The 17,733-nt window shown below is 50.9% G+C and overlaps 1 protein-coding gene across 1 annotated transcript; it reads right to left on the bottom strand.

The window, feature by feature from the left end:
- Positions 1-409: 409 nt before the first annotated feature.
- DHFR (dihydrofolate reductase) lies at positions 410-17,718 on the bottom strand. Its single transcript, XM_062212495.1, has 6 exons — positions 17,559-17,718; positions 17,217-17,266; positions 13,931-14,036; positions 7,744-7,870; positions 4,396-4,511; positions 410-2,328 (listed from the first exon to the last, which is right to left on the bottom strand). The coding sequence occupies exons 1-6, from the start codon at positions 17,642-17,644 to the stop codon at positions 2,250-2,252; spliced, it is 564 nt and encodes a 187-aa protein (XP_062068479.1). The 5' UTR covers positions 17,645-17,718; the 3' UTR covers positions 410-2,249.
- Between the last annotated feature and the right edge of the window lie 15 nt (positions 17,719-17,733).

Raw genomic sequence — 17,733 nt, 5'->3', positions numbered from 1 at the left:
GGCTGTCTTCCTTCCGTGTCCCAGGCTACTCAGCAGTTTTGAGCTTGCTACCCAAGGGGGGCCTGCTCTACGAGCCTGTCCCAGCTTTCCCACTCCCTCTGCTTCACTTCCCCACACCCCTGTGGCACCTGCCAGTCTTCTCCTGGCACTGCACACCCCTGCCTGTGCCTCACGGCCACTCGACCCTGCCCTTCTGTCGGCTACGTTCTCTTCCTGACCTCGGGGTTCTGCAGTTTCCACGTTGTCATTGCTGCGACAGCACTGTCTCCTGGTGGGTCACACATCTGCGTGCTGACGATTCCTGCTTTTCTGCATGGTGTGCTCCCTCGACAGGAAACTTTAGGAAACTCCTTTTCACTCCCGGTGCGCTGCGTCTTTTTTTTTTTTTTAAAGATTTATTTTATTTGAAAGGCACAGTTGCAGAGGCATAGAGAGAGAGAGAGAGAGGTCTTCCATCCGCTGGTTCACTCCTCAGATGGCCGCAATGGCTAGAGTTGGGCCAATCCGAAGCCAGGAGCCAGGAGCTTCTTCCCAGTCTCCCACACAGGTGCAGGGGCCTAAGGACTTGGGCCATCTTCCACTGCTTTCCCAGGCCATGGCAGAGAGCTGGATGGGAAGTGGAGTAGCCGGGTCTCGAACCGACACCCATAAGGGATGCCAGCACTGCATGTGGTGGCTTTACCCACTAAGCCACAGCACTGGCCCTACATCCTTTACTGCTGAACCTAAGGGCTCAGTGTATCATCTTAGTTTTTCATAAAAATTAACACATAACGGTTCAAAGAAAGCCAATCACGAACACTTACCTAATACAACAAATAAACCTGGCAACTCTGAACTGTTAACAGTCTGTGGCTTACTTTTTGCCTACACACATTATTTAGAAGTTTGGGCTGTTATATGTAATTTGTTTAGCAGCCTTTGGCATTTCTGTTAGTGCCTCATTCTTCTAACTTGCAGAATATTACATTCTATAGACATGTTTTTATTTATAGTCACGTCTTTATTGATTGACATTTGGGTATTTCCAAGTTAAAGAAAGTACTGTAATGAATATTCTTAGAGCCTTCCTCTGTTCAGGATTCACTTCTAGAAGTGAGCCCAGAGTGTTCTGAATCACACTGACATGGCTTTCTTATACTCTAAAGGTTGTATCAATTTTCAAGGCACAAAATGGGATTTCTTTTAAAAATTATAAATGTATTTATTGGAAAGGTAGCACAACAGAGACAGAGGGAGAGGCAGACAGAGAGAGCAAGAGATGTCCCATGTACTGGTTCACGCCTCACATGGCTGAAGCCAAGATCCGGGAACTCCATCCGGGTCTCCCACGTGGGTGGCAGGGTCTCAAGCCTTGGGCCGTCCTCTGCTGCCTTCCCAGGCACATCGGCAGGGAGCTGGATTGGAAGTGGAGCAGCCAGGAGTTGAGCTGGCACTCGGATCCGGAATGCCAAGTAGTGGCTTCCCCCACTGCACTGACCACTGGCCACAGAAAACAAGATTTCTTTACCTATCTAATAACCTACAGTTTTGCTAATGTGATAGGTAAAACGTTTTAATTTCCACTTTTCAGGTTCGGGAAGTGTGGTTCCTAACTTACTAGTTTTTGTTTCTGGAACAGCCATTCTCACTGCATTCTTAATGTTGGCTCCTAGGCTTGTTACTGGGTTCGTCTTTCTTGGAGAGAGCAGCCTGTTCTGGTTCTATCCCTGGGTCTCCCCAAAGATCAGAAACAGCCACCCTGAAGGCCTCAGCCCTTTCCTTCTCTTACCCAGCAAAAAGGCGAGGTGGCTCCCTTGCCACGGCACAGGACCCGCGGGGTTCTGTTATTGACTCGCTCTCTGAGTGAGTAGAACTCTGCTCCGACGGACAAGGAGCACAGAGTAATCACAGCTCCTATTCTGATCTGCTTTTCTGGTAAAATCTCAGCTGTAGTTTCTGCCCACTGGACCAATCTGTCTGGGTGCCACGTCTGGGATCCCTGGTGTCAGCTAGGCTCCCGGGAGACTCGCTCTGGGCTGTCTTGCAGTCGCTGGCCCTAGGAGGTGCTGGGGGGGGGGGGGGGGGAGGCACTGAGGCAGGCAGGGCAAGGAATGGCCCAGTCCCCAAGTGGGGGATGAAGACACACGATTTAGAAGTAATGCTCCCCGGGCCTAAAGTCAACAATAACAGTCTGTTTTCTGACGTCCAAATCCGTAACTTTCCAGAGGAGGGGTAGGACTGGAGATGAGCCAGGAAACGCCTTCGTATTAATCGTTCTTTTCATAAACTTCAAATTTGTACTTGATGCCTTTCTCCTCCTGGACATCGGAAAGGACGCCTGGGTACCTGGAGAAGGAAGATACACGTGATCAGTACACCTGTCAGGCCCGCAGCTCCCTGGGCGCCCAGCCCAAAGGCACCAGGTCTGTGCCGAGCTGCCGCTGGGCTGTGTGAAATCCTACACATATACAGCAGGTGGGGAAGTGGTTAGAAAAAACCGCAAACTAGATGGCAGTTAGAGAGCAAAAGGGGCCTTTCTCCTCCGTTCCATTCCTATCTCTTCCCCAAATCCGAGCCGCTGTTAGCAGTTTCTCTCTCTCTCCACGCTTGTCACCAGCTAACCTGACCTCTCTTAAGATGCGTCCGCCAGATCTTACGCTTGGAATTACATTTCTGGAATGAGCACAAGACAAATGAAACGCAGCCTTGGGCCGCATGGAGCAGGGCTGAAGTGACGGGCCCTGCACGGCGGCAGGCTCTGGGTTCCTGCCTGTCGGGCTCTCGCCGTGCTAGCTCTCCAGGGCACAGCACACTGCAACCCCTTTACTAGAATCCCCATGCACCTGCTCTCTCCTACTCCCACTTAGGTCTCGGTTCACTCTAGCTTCCTGTTCAAAACCTGGGGTCTCCACTCAGGGCTGCTGACTACTGGTCCCCAGATCTCCAGGCCACATCCATCTTGGCTTCTGCCTCGCATCCTGTGGGCTGCACCCAGGGTGCGACCCTGGCTCTCCACGGTGTCTTTGTCTCTGCCAAGAACACTGCCCGGGCCCGACACGTCTCGGCTCCACGCTGATACCCAGTGACTGCTGCCCAGGGATAGTGGTTAGCTTTGTGCCCCTGTCTATTCTCTGTACTCATCGCAGGCACGGATGATCCAGGAAAACTCTTTGATCTCTTGTGGTGGATGAGGCGTTGCTGAGCAATAAGCACTTACTGGTTATCTATCTATTGACCACAGACTACCCATTTTGCTACAAAATTAAGAAAACAGACACAAAGTCACAGCGGACAGGAAGTGCTGGTGAGGATGCGGGCAGATTGGTGCCTTCGTTCACATATAAGGGATTGGCACGTTGGTAAAGTTGAGCGAAAATGCTACTCATAGAGCCCATATGACACAGCAATTCCTGTGGATTCCACCCACGGGGGACGCAGATAGACGGCTGCATAAACACTCTTGCACATGACTGTTCACAGCAGCACTGCAGTAGCTGAAAAGTTCAGAGCGCACGTCCACCAGCTGTGAATGATAAACAGACCGTGGATACCCACACAGCGAATGCTTCTTGGTAACAGGAAGCGACAAAGCGCTGATGACAAATTACAATGTGGCTGCACCTCGAACACATTATGCCCAGTGAAGGATGCTAATCCAGTAGACTGGACACTGTACGGTTCTGCTTGTAGCAGCCGCACAGCACAGGCACACCTTAGAAAGTAGAAGCGTCTCCAACTTCACCCACGCCTGCCACCTTCTAGCTAAGTCCCCTCATCTTTCACTGGCAACGTTGCCACTGACCGGTCTCCCCACTCCGGTCCACTCCTGCGAGGTGGCTAGACCACTGTCACTTTTCCGGGCCTTCCAAACCTGCACTTGCTCTGACCCCTACCGACCTCCACTTGTTCCCAAGGCTTACAGAGGTCTCTGGGCTCAGAGAAAGAATAAGCCTGTTCCTGCCACAGGCCTCCATCCTGCAAGCTGTGGTCCCTGGCTTTTGGCCATTTAGATCTCAGTGTAAACATGAGTGTTCAGCAAGGACTTCTGGGACTACACTGTACCCACCAACACTTGAGTTCCCCACACCGCACCTCTGTCTGTGTCTGCCAGTCTCTTGCTTTTGCCTGCCCACCCCACACCGGGTCTCTCAGGGGGAAGTGACAGCACTGCCCACTGCTTCCCCAGTGCCTGAGCCAGTCCCTGACCCTCTGAGAGCGAGCTAATGCCTACTCTTCGCTATTTCACGAAGATCCTTAAAACGTGAACACTTCTAAGCCAACAGAGTTCTGAAACACCTACCGCGCCGGTCCTCAAAACACATCGCTCCCCGGCATTCAACCTGGAAAGCTGTGTTCTCTCCGATGCTAACGGAATCTCGAAGGCTTCAGAATTATTAATAGCATCACACTTACTCTGGGAGCAGTCTGTATTTCTCCAAATCAATTTCTGGAAAAAACGTGTCACTTTCAAATTCCTGCATGATCCTTGTCACAAACAGTCTGAGATGGCCTGGCTGATTCATGGCTTCCTGAGGAATCAAACAACAGGAGTCAGGTTCTTTCATGGAGGTCAAAAGACACACAAACTCTCTCTCTCTCTTTTTAAATTAATTTATTTGAAGAGTTACACAGAGAAGGAGAGGCAGAGAGAGAGAGGTCTTCCATCTGTTGGTTCACTCCCCAATTGGCCGCAATGGCTGGAGCTGCGCTGATCCGAAGCCAGGAGCCAGGAGCTTCATCCTAGTCTCTCATGCTGGTGCAGGGGCCCAAGGGCTTGGGCCATCTTCTATTGCCTTCCCAGGCCATAGCAGAGAGCTGGATCGGAAGTGGAGCAGCCGGGACTAGAACCAGCACCCATATGGGATGCCGGCGCTGCAGGCGCTGGTTTTACCCACAGTGTCAGCCCCACATAAATTCTTTAAGATTTTTGTTTTCATTAATTGGGTATGTACTAAATCTTAAAGACATGCCTGTTACCATTACAGAGTATAATTTAAATACCCTGGTCTTCAATTTGGGGTGCCTTTGTTAGAATGGTACCAACAATTATCAATAATTATGAGACTAGGGCAAGCGCCATGGCGTACTAGGTTAATCCTCCGCCTACAGCACCTGCATCCCATATGGGCGCTGGGTTCTAGTCCTTGTTGCTCCTCTTCCAGTCCAGCTCTCTGCTGTGGCCCGGGAGGGCAGTGGAGGATGGCCCAAGTCCTTGGGCCCCACACCCGCACGGGAGACCTGGAGGAAGCACTTGGTTCTTGGCTTCCAATCAGTGCAGCACGCTGGCCATAGTGGCCATTTGGATGGTGAACCAATGGACGGAAGACCTTTGTCCGTCTGTCTCTCTCTCTCTCACTGTCTACAACTCTACCCCTGCCAGCGCCGCAGGCGGAGGATTAGCCTAGTGAGCCCAGGCAGCGGTGGAGTCTTTAAGACCCAACAGTCCCAAGCAGTCCACTGCTATGGACAATGGTGCATTTGCATATGCAGATGAGATGGTTCAGGTTGGCCTTTGTAACCTGAAACCCTGCAACAGGACACCACCAGTGGGAAATTCCATACCTGACCTCATGCATGGGTCACAGTCACTAAAAATACTGTTTAGTGGGGGCTGGGTTGGGTGGAAGCCAGGAGCTGGGAACTGAAACTGGGTTTCCTAGGTGGGTGGCAGGGACTCAATTACTTGAGCCCTCACCTGCTGCGTCCCAGGGAGTGATCAGTAGGAGCTGGAATAGGAAGTGGAGCTGGGACTTGAAACCTTTGGACTGCTGCACCAAATGCTCACCGCAGAAAGTTTCGTCATCCACCTGGGTTGCTGGTGTTCTTTCTACAAAAATTTCACTAGACACAGGCTATCCCAAGGGAAGGGACTGATTTTCTTTCTTTTTAAAGATTTAAAAAAAAAAGTCAGAAAAGGGGCCAGTGCTGTGGCGCAGTGGGTTAATGCCCTGGCCTGAAGTGCTGGCATCCCATATAGGCGCTGGTTCTAGTCCCGGCTGCTCCACTTCCGATCCAGCTCTCTGCTGTGGCCTGGGAAAGCAGTAGAAGATGGGCCAAATCTTTGGGCCCCTGCACCTGCATGGGAGACCTGGAAGAAGCTCCTGGCTTTGGATTGGCGCAATTCCGGCCGTTGTGGCCAACTGGGGAGTGAACCAATGGATGGAAGACCTCTCTCTCTGTCTCTGCCTCTCCAGTAAAAAATAAATAAATCTTCAAAAGTCAGAAAAGACAGCAGGGATGAAGGGGGGAGAGAGAGAGAGAGACAGACTGGTCCTCATCCCTGGTTCACTCCCAGATGGCTATAATCGCCAGGGATGGGCTAGGCTGATGCCAGGCGCCAGGAGCTTCTTCCAGGAGGCCCACAAGGGCAGCAGGGGTCCAAGCACTTGTGCCATTTGCTGCGGTTTTCCCAGGGGCATTAGCAGGGAGCTGGATCAGAAGAGGAGCAGCCGGGACATGGAACAGCACCTAACTGGGATGCTGGGGTTGTAGGCGGCAGCTTTACTTGATCTGCCACAACAGCAGCTCCAAGCTCGCCTTTCTTTAGAGTTTAAGAGTCAGAAAATCTGTTTTTAAAGGTGGAAATCTTTGGCATTAAGAAAAAGGAATATTTTCATTTTTAAATAGTATTTCCCCTTAAGATATGAAATCATGTAACTGTCTCCCCATGCCCTCCTATTATACCACATTGCTTGAGGAACAGTTTCGTGCTTTTAACAAATCTACAGGCATCTAATGAGTGTACAGCAACTGAGAGCCCAGACTTTCTCAGAAAGAGCTGGATTTATTCTGAAAGACAGGGGATCAGCTTCCACATCTGGGGCATTTAGGGAGTGGGAAACCGTGTAGATACGTATGACTCAAGGAAGGGTGCAGAACAATTTAAAATTGGAAATACCTACTACTATGAACTGGATACAGTCAGTGGGGAGCTGTTGGTGAAAACAAAGTTTAGATCACACAGAGGAGTAAGTATAGGGTGACTACCGTTAGTAACAATGTATCGTGTTCTTGAAACTCGCTCAGTGCACAGGTTAGCTGCTCTCAGCACAAGGCATGCCAGGGAGGTAACATACATGTCCATTGGCTTGACTGAGCCACTCCATGAGGCATACATGTAACCATGTGTTCTGTCATTTGTGGAGGCTGCCAAGATGATCTCAAGGAAGTAGAGCCTGACAAGGGTGTGTTGGGGAGACGGGAGAGGGAGGGCTCACGGGGTGCAGCTGGATGGAGGGGGAACTTCTCATGTCCTCCAGCACACTGTGAGGACCACGGTCCATGACAATTAGGTGAATATCTCAGAATTGTTAGAGGAGAGGATTCTGAATGTTCCCAACACAAAGAAATGATAAACGTCTGAGGTGTGTTATGACAGATATGTCAATTACCCTGATATGATCATTATAAAGTGTACTCCATAAATATGTATAACTACTATGTGTCAAAATATAGAAATATATCAAGAAACTCCCTATGTTGCATATAAGCACATAGAACCGTTTGTCAATTTCAAAAGGATAAAAATAGATTAGTATAGCCTAACTACTTTACTTTTACGTTTGTATGCAGTTTGCCTCAGAGTATCAAACAACAAAGAATTCAGACTGATGGTAACATGCGCTGCTTCCTGCGCTCCTGGCGAAACTGTCCCAAGGGCCAGACAGTGGGCTATGCCTGTGCTGGCCTCCTCTCCTCTCAGGTCAGCTGACAGATGGTGCGGTAGAAGAGTTTTCCACATCTACAGGTCGCTCAACTCACCTTATACACAGAGCTGCCCCCCACTATCCAAACCATGTCCACTTTATCTGCCAGTTCTGGTTCCTCAATAAGTTTTAAGGCATCAGCCAGACTCTTAGCAAGGAAATGCGCTCCTTGTGGCGGTTCCCTGAGTTGAAAAAAAAGAATTACTTGTAGTTTTTGTAAAAGGCATCCATTCCAGTCAAATACTCTGAAAAGGAGAAGTCACTGTAAAATAATCACACACAGGCATCCTTTCAACAAGCAGCACTTCACGTCAGTGCGGCCCGTGTATCCGTGCATCTACGGTTTACAATGAACCCAAAACGAAACCATGGGTGACGTCTCCTGATAGCTATGTTGGGCAAAAAATCGAGAGGCTGTGCAGAGGGTGCACCTGGGGGTGATGGGTTACAATGGGTACACAGTTGTCAACAATTAGCAGACACACATTCAAGACTTCTGCATCTCCCTGTGGGCTGTACTGTTCCCCAAAGAAAAAAGCTACAAAGAAACTCTGAATTCTAGTTAACGATATTATGATGTGTGTAGGGGAAAGTACAGTAATGTCAGCAAGTTACTCTGAAATGGGGAAGTAAGACTGTTGGGTAGATGTGCAATAAAGCACCTACAGTAAAGTTTCCTGATAGAATCCGTGTGGGGGTACACAGCTGTTTACCGTAAAATAGCTTCTGCATGTTTGAAAAGTGACATGATACAATGTTGGAAAGATATTCAGAATGCTGGTATGTGGTAACCTTGGGCAGGGTCTTCATGTCTCGAAGAATACAGAAATGGATGAGGTATTTAAACATGAGACTCTATTAGTTACACAATTAAAAATCCCAAAGAGAAAAAGCTTATTACATTATGTGCTTAAGCTGTCTAGCCTAATCTCCACCAACCTCCCTAAATGTTTCCTTTTCAGGAGGACTGGGGTGGGGTGGGGTGGGGTGGGGGAACTGCAGTGCCCTTCAGAAAGGAGGCAAGGTGCTGAACTTGGCTTTCACGGTTAGATACGAAAGAAAATTACAAGTCCGTGTCAAAGGGAGCAAGGGTGAATCAGGCACTCTGGGGACTATCCACTCTCCGGCAGACACACAGTACCTCACTGCCAGCCCTACAGGAGCTAGGATGCGGCCCAGCACAGGCTTTGTCTCAGGCTGGAAGGGCACCGAGGCCAAGGTCCCCAGAGGAAAGGGGGCAGTGGCAGGGATTGTTCGGGAAGGGACTTGAACCTGGAGACACAAGACAGGCCGGTTAACACACACAGACTACTGTGCTGGCGGTGGGGCCACCGTGGTGTAGGCAACTGAGGGTGCTGAGGTCAGAACTCGCTACAGCAGACAGGGCTGAATGGAAAACAGCGATTTCAGAGCCGACAATGAGGGAAACTGAAAGCAGTGTCCGAGACGGTGGTGGGCAACAGCGATACGGTCTGGAAGGTGATACAAATGGTTGGTGTGGGCGTCAAAGGGGAAATTAATTTTGTGGAGACCGTGGAACAATGGCTTGGAGATGACTCGACAGGCCAGCAGGGGAAGGCTACTTCCTTGCCCTACTGTAGTGAGTGCAGAAAAGAAAAACCAAGAACAGATTAAGAAGAAATGTGTCTGCAAAACACAGCTATTTAGGGCGGGGCTGTGATGTACTGGTACAGTACAGGGACAGTGTACAGTGCACAGGGACACTGATATCCCTTATCAGAACACCGGAGTCCCAGTCCTGGCTCTGCTCCCTGTTCCTGTATCCTGGAAGGCAGCAGGTGATGGCTCAAGTATCTGAATTCCTGTCACTCACGTAGGAGACCCAGACTGGGTTCCTGGCCCCGGGCTTTGCCTAGTCCATCCCTGGCTGCTGGGAAGTGAACCAGCAGGTGGGAAATCTGTGTGTCTGTCTCTGCCTTTTAAGTAAGAAAAAAAAAAAATGCTGCTATTTAGCAATGTAGAAATAAATTTCAGAGGAGATGCTAGACTCCTAGATGGGTAAAAAAGCAAAGGCAGAAGTTGAGCTAATGTCTGAATCCATCAGCGCTTTCACAGTCAGATCTGGAAAGGAACTCAGTGAAGAACAGACAGCAAGCGCTCAACACTGCAACTTCTGACTGCTGCCTCCAGTCATCATACTCTGGGCCTCCTCGTGGGGGCCAGGCCACGGCAGCCCAAGGGCATGGCCATGCTGCACACTGTGTCTCCGTCTCAAATCCCCAAGGAGGGTTTGTGCGAGGCTTCCTGACCTGGTGTGTGCAGCAGCCACTCCACTAGTATAATGCAATCTGATCAGCCATCAGTAGGGACAACGGTTCCCTGCAGAAATGAGGACTTTGAGGCTGAGGGGTTAAATAACCCCAGTGATTACTTGGCTAGGAAATGGAGGACTGGGAGGTGACCCTCGAGCTATGATGTTGGGGGCCGCAGCTGCTGCAGGCCATGGGCCCTAGCACATCAGGATGTTGGGGCCTAGATCAGTCAGAGCCCTCTGACCTGTGTCCTCTGACTCGTCTGGCTGGCCCACAGCACACGTGAGCATTATCCTGTTCCCCTGGTCTGACGTGAAAGACAACAGCCACGGCAGGAGGAATTCCAGCTCCACTTCCCTGCAGATTGTTGGGAAAACACTTAAAAACACCAAAAAACAAAGGCTACAATATTACCTGAACTAGACCTGAAGCACAGGCTGAACTTACCACCTCTCACACTCAGTCTTTAAAAACATGGTTTCTAACTATTACAAACAGGCTCCAGTATTATGGATTTTCATAAAGGAATACTATGAAGCCACTAGATATGTACAGAAATTTTCCTCCTAACATATAAGTAGGGAAGAGGCAGGTGACGGTGGTACCTGCGAGGTCATCGTGTTTTTAGGAATCATCTAGGGACCGGCCATTATGTGACGATCTCAACCTCAACTTTGCAAGGAAGAAGGATGCTGAGAACAGAGAAACAAAAACAGTGTCTGCACCCAAAAAAGACCTCGATGGCAGATAGAGAGGTTCCTGGGCAGTGGCCAGAGAGAGGGGCTGCACCCCAGGGCCCGGGGCCGGGGAGGAGGCGACTTGGCAGGGTGCCTGCGCTGCGTATCTCACAAGACAGACAGGTGCACAGCACAGAACTGACGGACCTCTCTGCACCAAGCTGCTGGTGAGGGTTACAGGTCGTGTTCGACACAGGAAGGCTCGGAGGACGATGACGGTGGAAGTGATCTGTGGTAAGAAGGCTCGGAGGACGGTGACGGTGGAAGTGATCTGTGGTGAGGCTTAAAGTGCCAGGACAGGACAACGGAGCAAAGGCCAGAGTCGGAAAAAAGTACTTAAGGGGGGGCTTCTGTGCAAGACTGAGGGGAGAGCACAGTGATGGCGCCGTGCAAACGGCCTGTTTACTGTCATCTATATTTGCTGTAAGCTATAAGGGAGCCGCGTTGAAGGGTAGCACAGGAACTGGCAGCTGTAGTCTACCTTTGCTGAGCCAGGAACTTTGCATATAAAAGGGCAGTGAAACCTCAAAATCCCACAAGAAGCCGTCACTATTAGTCTCACCTAAGAGATACGGAAGCTGAGGTTCATCGGAGCTCACCTGTAACTTGCCTAAAGCCACAGTTCACAGGTGCCAGTGCAGGTAACAGACGTCGAGTAAGGGGCAGAGTTGGGGCACAGTGGATTAAGGTGTCGCTTAGACACCTGCATGCCATGTATCGGAGTACCTTCCCAGCCAGCTCCCCGCTAATGTGCCTGGAAGGCAGTAGAGGATGGCCCAAGCCCTTGGGTTCCTGCTGTCCACATGGGAGACCCACAGGGGGTTCCTGGCTTCTGGCTTCCGCTTGGGCCCAGCCTGTACTTGCAGGCACTTGGGGACTGGACCAGAAGGGAAAATCCCTCTCCCTGTCTCTTCTGTCCCTCGGGCATTCTGCCTTTTGAATAGATAAATAAAAACTGATAAAGTAGCCAGGCCAGTCAGTGTTTGCTATGCTGAAACATACAGGAGAGACTATGATAGGGTAATAAAAAATTATATAATGAAACTGATATAACTTTCATGGACTGAGACAATTTTGGGTTTTGTAAAGATGGTGTCAAGGTTACAGCACTGCAGTAAAACCTCTTTAGTTTCTGGTTCCAAGGACTTTACAAAGCTGCTCTTGAGAAATCACATATTGATTTTCCGCTATTCACAGATCGGTGCGCCCGTCACCACACCCCTTCTCAGGACATTTCTGCCAAGTGAAACCCTGCCCCCACCAGCAGCCCCTGCTCTCCTCCTCAGCTCAGTTCTTTCAAATCCACAGCGCGTTTGGGATGCTCTGGAACAGCACTTGGCCTCCATACCTCATTAAGGAAATGTCTGCTCCACATAACTAGTGTTTGCCAGCAAATTTTGGGGTGACCTCAAGGGTTCAGTTTCTTCTTACAGTCCCAGTCCTGTCTAGGCCAGTAAGGGCTGGCACACAGCAGGGGCTTGGTGTATGTGAACACCAAGCAGGGAAGCAGGAGGAATGACAAAACAACAACAAAGAAAGCCCCAATTTCTTCTTAACTACTATCACTACATCTGTGAAACGCTTGGTAAGAAAGACTTCATGTTTTCTGACACTTAAGAGAAAAGCGAAATCCACTAACAAGTATTATGTATCAATACATAAGATGCAACCCAACCCAATCACACACGCCACAGGGGGTGCATCAAGATGAAATTAAACTCATCATTTGAGCAGAAACGCTGGTTCAACTGAACAGTTCCCTACTGAGGTTTCTTTATGTTTGGCTGGCCCAAGCTAGCCATAAATAAACTTGAGTACTATTCAAGAATATGTTATTAAGAAGTCCCTGGGAAGGGCAATGTAGTCTTTGAATCTGGATTCTACCAAGGAAAGAGATAATGAGAATACCCTAGCAACCAGGCGGACAGCAGCATGAACATGGAGACGGCAGGAGCACACCAACCCCTGGCCCGTCTGCCGCAGGCAGTCAGGGCACTGTTCTGGCAAGCTCCCTGCTCCCTGCTCGGCTCTGTGCTGTGTGGGGAGGGACTGGGGAGGACATCTTATAAGCCGAGGGTTGAGTGATGTTTTCTCCTGCCAGTGTGTGAAGGTGGCCAGGCAATTGTCTCCGGTTACCTGGTTAGCAGCTAGGTGCCACTGCCCAGGTGCTTGGTCAGTGTGCTCCTGTCTAACTAGCTGCTGCCGCCCGACTGGGCTGGACTCAAAGGCCTGTAGAGCAGAGCTGAAGCCTCTGTGAAAAAGAAACGTCTTCTGCAGAACCTTGGCCCCTGCAAGAGCTCCATCCTCCCCTCCTGCAGCCTTATCTATAGATTTCTACTTCCCGCGCCCACTGTGTAAGCCAACTCTGCTATAGCGCCTTCTGATACTGACCTGTCTACCCCGGGGAAGGAATATCCCGTCCACCATTCTCAGGCACGTGGTGCCCTGAAATGCTGCCTTCTTTCTGGTGACTCCATGACCAGTTTAAGGAGGAATGATTAATATGCCCCTCCCAAACGTTCCCTTCAGTTTAACTCAGGTCCCGCTAATCCTCCCTCCCAGCAGAGATCAGGAAGTAACTTCCAGGGGGTGAGAAACGATGTCAACAACAACAAAAGCAAACCAAATAGAAATCGGGATCCGTCACACATGGAGTAGGTGACCCGGATGTCCACAGGCAGGGACAGTCTTACCGGGATCCTTTCCCCAACCCCACGCCCGCCGCCCTGGGACATTCTGAGTACCCAGAACTCCCTACTCCGCAGAGGCCCACTGAAAACACTCCCTCACCCCCGGACCACTTCGCTGCTTTGAGATTTTCCACCTTCAGACACTGGTACAAACTACTGTTCTGGCACCGTGGTTAACTACGAACAATAACGCCTAAGATTACAGCAAGTTTCAGCCTATCCTAAACCCAAAATCTTACTGCATTTGGGTTAGAGTCCGAGAGGAGCTGAGCCCTCTAATTTTGGCAAGTCCCAAATGTAGTTTGATTTCTAGGAAATCAGAAATAACTTATTGGCTCCGTGGTACAAGTGATGTTGGAAACTTGCAAACTTGTTACCACAGTGAGCTTCATGGTCAGTGTAGCTTTTTAAGGTGAGGAAATCAATGGATCACACAGGAGGTGTGAGTGACAGCTTGTTCATTTCTTGAGGTCACCTTTGTGACAGTGAGTAGCTGGCGGTGTCCGGCTGTCACTGCTTTTCTCGGGGGTTTACGGACTTACTTGAGTTCTCTGCTGAGAACTATGTTGATCCTGTCCTTTAGAGGCCGGTTCTTCTCTGGAATGGAGAACCAGGTCTTCCTCCCCATAATCACCAGGTTCTGTTTACCTATCAATCACACACAGGGAGAAGCACATTTTGGGAATATTCATGTATCTTCATACTCATACCCATATATTATAAATTGATAGGACTGTCACAGTGACATCTAGTGAGTTTTTTTTTCAAGAAATGTTTTACTAACTATAATGTATTTTTTAAAGATTTATTTATTTATTTGAAAGTCAGAGTTACAGAGAGAAGAGAGGCGGGTGGGGGGGGGGGTGTCTTCCATCCGATGGTTCACTCCCCAGTTGGCTGCAATGGCCGGAGCTGTGCAAATCTGAAGCCAGGAGCTTCTTTTGGGTCTCCCATGTGGGTGCAGGGGCCCAAAGACTTGGGCCATCCTCCACTGCTTTCCCAGGCCATAGCAGAGAGCTGGATCACAAGTGGAGCAGCTGGGACTAGAACCAGTGCCCATATGGGATGCCGGCACTTCAGGCCAAGGCGTCAACCCACTGAGCCACAGTGCGGGCCCCAAGTGGGTTTCTTTAAAAAATATTAAAACTTACGGGCTAGCTCCGCATCGCAGTAGGTTAGTCCTCCACCTGCAGTGCCCGCATCCCATATGGATGCTGGTTCTAATTCTGGCTGCTCCTCTTCCAATCCAGCCCTCTGCTATTGCCTGGGAAAGCAGTAGAGGATGGCCCAAATGCTTGGGTCCCTGCACCCGCATGGGAGACTGGGAAGAAACTCCTGGTTCCTGGCTTCAGATTGGTGCAGCCCTGGCCACTGCGGCCGTATGGGGAGTGAACCAACGGAAGGAAGACCTTTCTCTCTGTCTCTCCCTCTCACTGTCTGTAACTCTACCTCTCAAAGAAATAAATAAAATCTTTAAAAAAAAGTAAAACTTAAGCAGCTTTACCGAAATTCACATTTCTATACTCACTACTTAAACATAGTCACCATTTTTTCCTTTGGCTTTATGCAATTTATATGCAATATCTACCTTTAATCAACTGCCAACAAGAGTGTTCACGCTGAATGGATCCTGTCACACAGTATGCAAATCTTTCACATTAATCCCTTGCATTTTCCTCATCTATAAAGTTCCTATCCATCTGCTGGTTCACCAATGTCTGCAATGATCCTTGGCAGGGCCGAAGCCCGCTCCATGCAGCTCTCACATGTGGGTGACAGGAACCCAGTAACCCGAGCCGTCACTGCTGCCTCCCAGGGTCTGCATTAGCAGGAATCTGGATCCGGCGGAGAGCCGGTATCAAACCCAGGCCCGCCAATAAGGGTGTCCATTCCTGTCCCGGCTGCTCTGCTTCCAATCCACCCCCTGCTAAAGGCCTGGGAGAAGCAGTGGAGGGTGGGACACGTGTTTGGGCCTTCTGCACCCATGTGGGAGACCTGAATGAAGCTCCTGGCTCCTGCCTGGCCCAGCACTGTCCACTGTGGCCACTGGGAAGTCAATCAGTAGATGGAAGATCACTCTGTCTCTTCCTCTCTGTAACTCTTTCAACATTATATATATATATATATTAAAAGTCTACTCCTAACCCATACTTATAAAAACAGCTGTTTAATATTCTTCTTAGTTACCTTAAGACATGCTCATCTGTGCCTCTATTCTCTTCCAAGTACAACACTTCTATGAAAACTCTATACACACAGAAAATCCACCTCTGGTTTTGTTACTTGCTGGAGACCCAGGTCTCTGGGTTAGGGGCAGGCATCTGGTGCAGGGGCTGAGACACCACTTGGGGCACCTGCGTCCTATCCTGGGGTCCTGGGGTCCAGCCTCCGCTCCGCTGTCCACCCAGCTTGCTGCTAATGTGTACCCAAGTGCGTGGGCCCCTGCCGTCCACGTGGGAGGTCTGGTGGAATTCCAAACTCCTGGTTTCACCCTGGCCCAGAGCAGCTCTTGGGGTCATTTGGGGAGTGAATCAGCAGATTAAGGGTTTCTCTCTCTGCCTTTCAAGTAAATACAAATAAATAACACTAGCTAAAACAAAACAAGCTATCTGGATCAAAGGTTCGGTAATATACCAAAGATTTTCCTAAGATTCTTGTGGGGTTTGGGCCAACTCTTTGGCTTTGGGCTCCTGCCATCTTATCTCTACCAGCGACCTGAGTGCCAAGTCCAAGGCCTTGACTCCGTCCTGGTAAAGCGAGGCCGTCTGTCCCTTCCCACCTTCCTGGTGCCTGGTATACTCTGCCGCTCCTCCCTCTGTGAACATAAATACCTTTCTTGGGTTTCTAACAAGGTATCACTCCACTCTTACGCTGTTTTCTTTTTAAAGACTTATTATTTTCAAGTCAGAGAGAGAGAGGCAGATCGGAGATCTTCCATGCACTGGTTTACTCCCAAGTGGCCGCAACAGCCAGGGCTGAGCAGGGCCAAAGCCTGGAGCCAAGAGCTTCATCTGGATCTCCTTCATGGGTGGGAGGGCCCCAAGCATTTGGGCCGTCCTCTGCTGCTTTCCCAGGCCATCAGCAGGGAGCACTGGTACCTCAGTCATCGTGATTACAATCATACACTCTCCTGCTTTTCTCCACATCCCCCAGACTCTACCTGAAAACTGGAGAGCTCACCCCTGCTGCCTCTGTGGATCAGCTTGAAGGCCAGGGCCCAGTGCTGTGGCACGGTGGTCTAAGCCGCTGCCTACAATGCTGGCACCCCACATCGGAATGCCAGTCAGAGGCCCGGCTGCTCAGCTCCCGAGCCAGCTCCCTGCTGCGCGCCTGGGAAGGCAGCAGAACGCGGCCCAACGGCGTGGGCCCCTGCACCCAAGTGGGAAACCCAGACGCAGTCCCTGGCTCCTGGCTTCGACCTGGCCCAGACTGGGCTGTTGCAGCCACTCAGGAAGTGAACCTGCAGATGGACGCTGTCTTTCTCACAGCTATCCCAGATCTCCAAAATCGCCCATCATGTAACTGCTTAACGCTTTTATTTTATCTTCCCTCCCAGCAGCCTCCTCTGGGCATCACTGGGGCCGAACTTTCATCGAAGCCACTACCCAGCCTCAGTACATGTGAGCTGGCAAAGCTTCCCAGAAGGAAGCAAAACACGAGCGTGCGAGGAACCCTGCTGGCTGTCGGCAGATCCCGGGGGAGCGAAGCCCGACACCACCCTGCTGGCTGTCGGCAGATCCCGGGGGAGCGGGAGCGAAGCCCGACACCACGTGACTCCACGGCGGCACACTCCCCTCGGGGCGCAGTCCCTCGGCCACCCCACGTTACCTGCCACTGACGACGTTGTGGTCATCCTCTGGAAATACCTGAATTCATTCCTGCGAGTTGGAGAAACGCAGGGTTACTCAGGACGTCATCCACCCGTGTGCGTGCCTGTGTGTACGTGCACCTGCCTCTAGTTCCACGCACGTGTGTGCACTTGTATGCGCAGGTGCCCCAGGGCGAGGGCCTAGGCCCGGGCCAGGGCTCCGCGGGCGGCAGGTCAGCACTGGAGCTCCAGGCCACCGAGGCCCGGCCCCTGCGGTCAGCCGAGTCCGCCGCTGCCCCCCGCCCCGCGGCCAGGACGAGACCCCCGCGCCAGCCTCGCTCTCCGGCCCGGCCGGCGGGTACCTGAGCGGGGGCCACGGCAGGTCCCCGTTCTTGCCGATGCCCATGTTCTGGGACACAGCGACGATGCAGTTGAGCGGACGAACCATGGCGGCGGCGGCCAACAGCTCAGCTCGCGGCCGCCCACACCCGGGGCCCGAACCCAGCTTGGCGCGAAACGCCGGTCGCCACGCCCCCT

This window comes from Lepus europaeus, chromosome 15 (assembly GCF_033115175.1).
Source record: "Lepus europaeus isolate LE1 chromosome 15, mLepTim1.pri, whole genome shotgun sequence".
Lineage (NCBI taxonomy): Eukaryota > Metazoa > Chordata > Mammalia > Lagomorpha > Leporidae > Lepus > Lepus europaeus.
The sequence above is the reverse complement of the archived record's forward strand: the minus strand, read 5'-3'. Positions and strand labels throughout refer to the sequence as shown.

Excerpts from the sequence above, each read along its gene's own strand:
- DHFR (XM_062212495.1), bottom strand. The coding sequence starts at position 17,644 with ATGGTTCGTCCGCTCAACTGCATCGTCGCTGTGTCCCAGAACATGGGC. Across the intron at positions 17,267-17,558 it reads CTGCCGTGGCCCCCGCTCAG|GAATGAATTCAGGTATTTCC; the intron begins GTACCCGCCGGC and ends TCCAACTCGCAG. Across the intron at positions 14,037-17,216 it reads CACAACGTCGTCAGTGGCAG|GTAAACAGAACCTGGTGATT; the intron begins GTAACGTGGGGT and ends TGTGATTGATAG.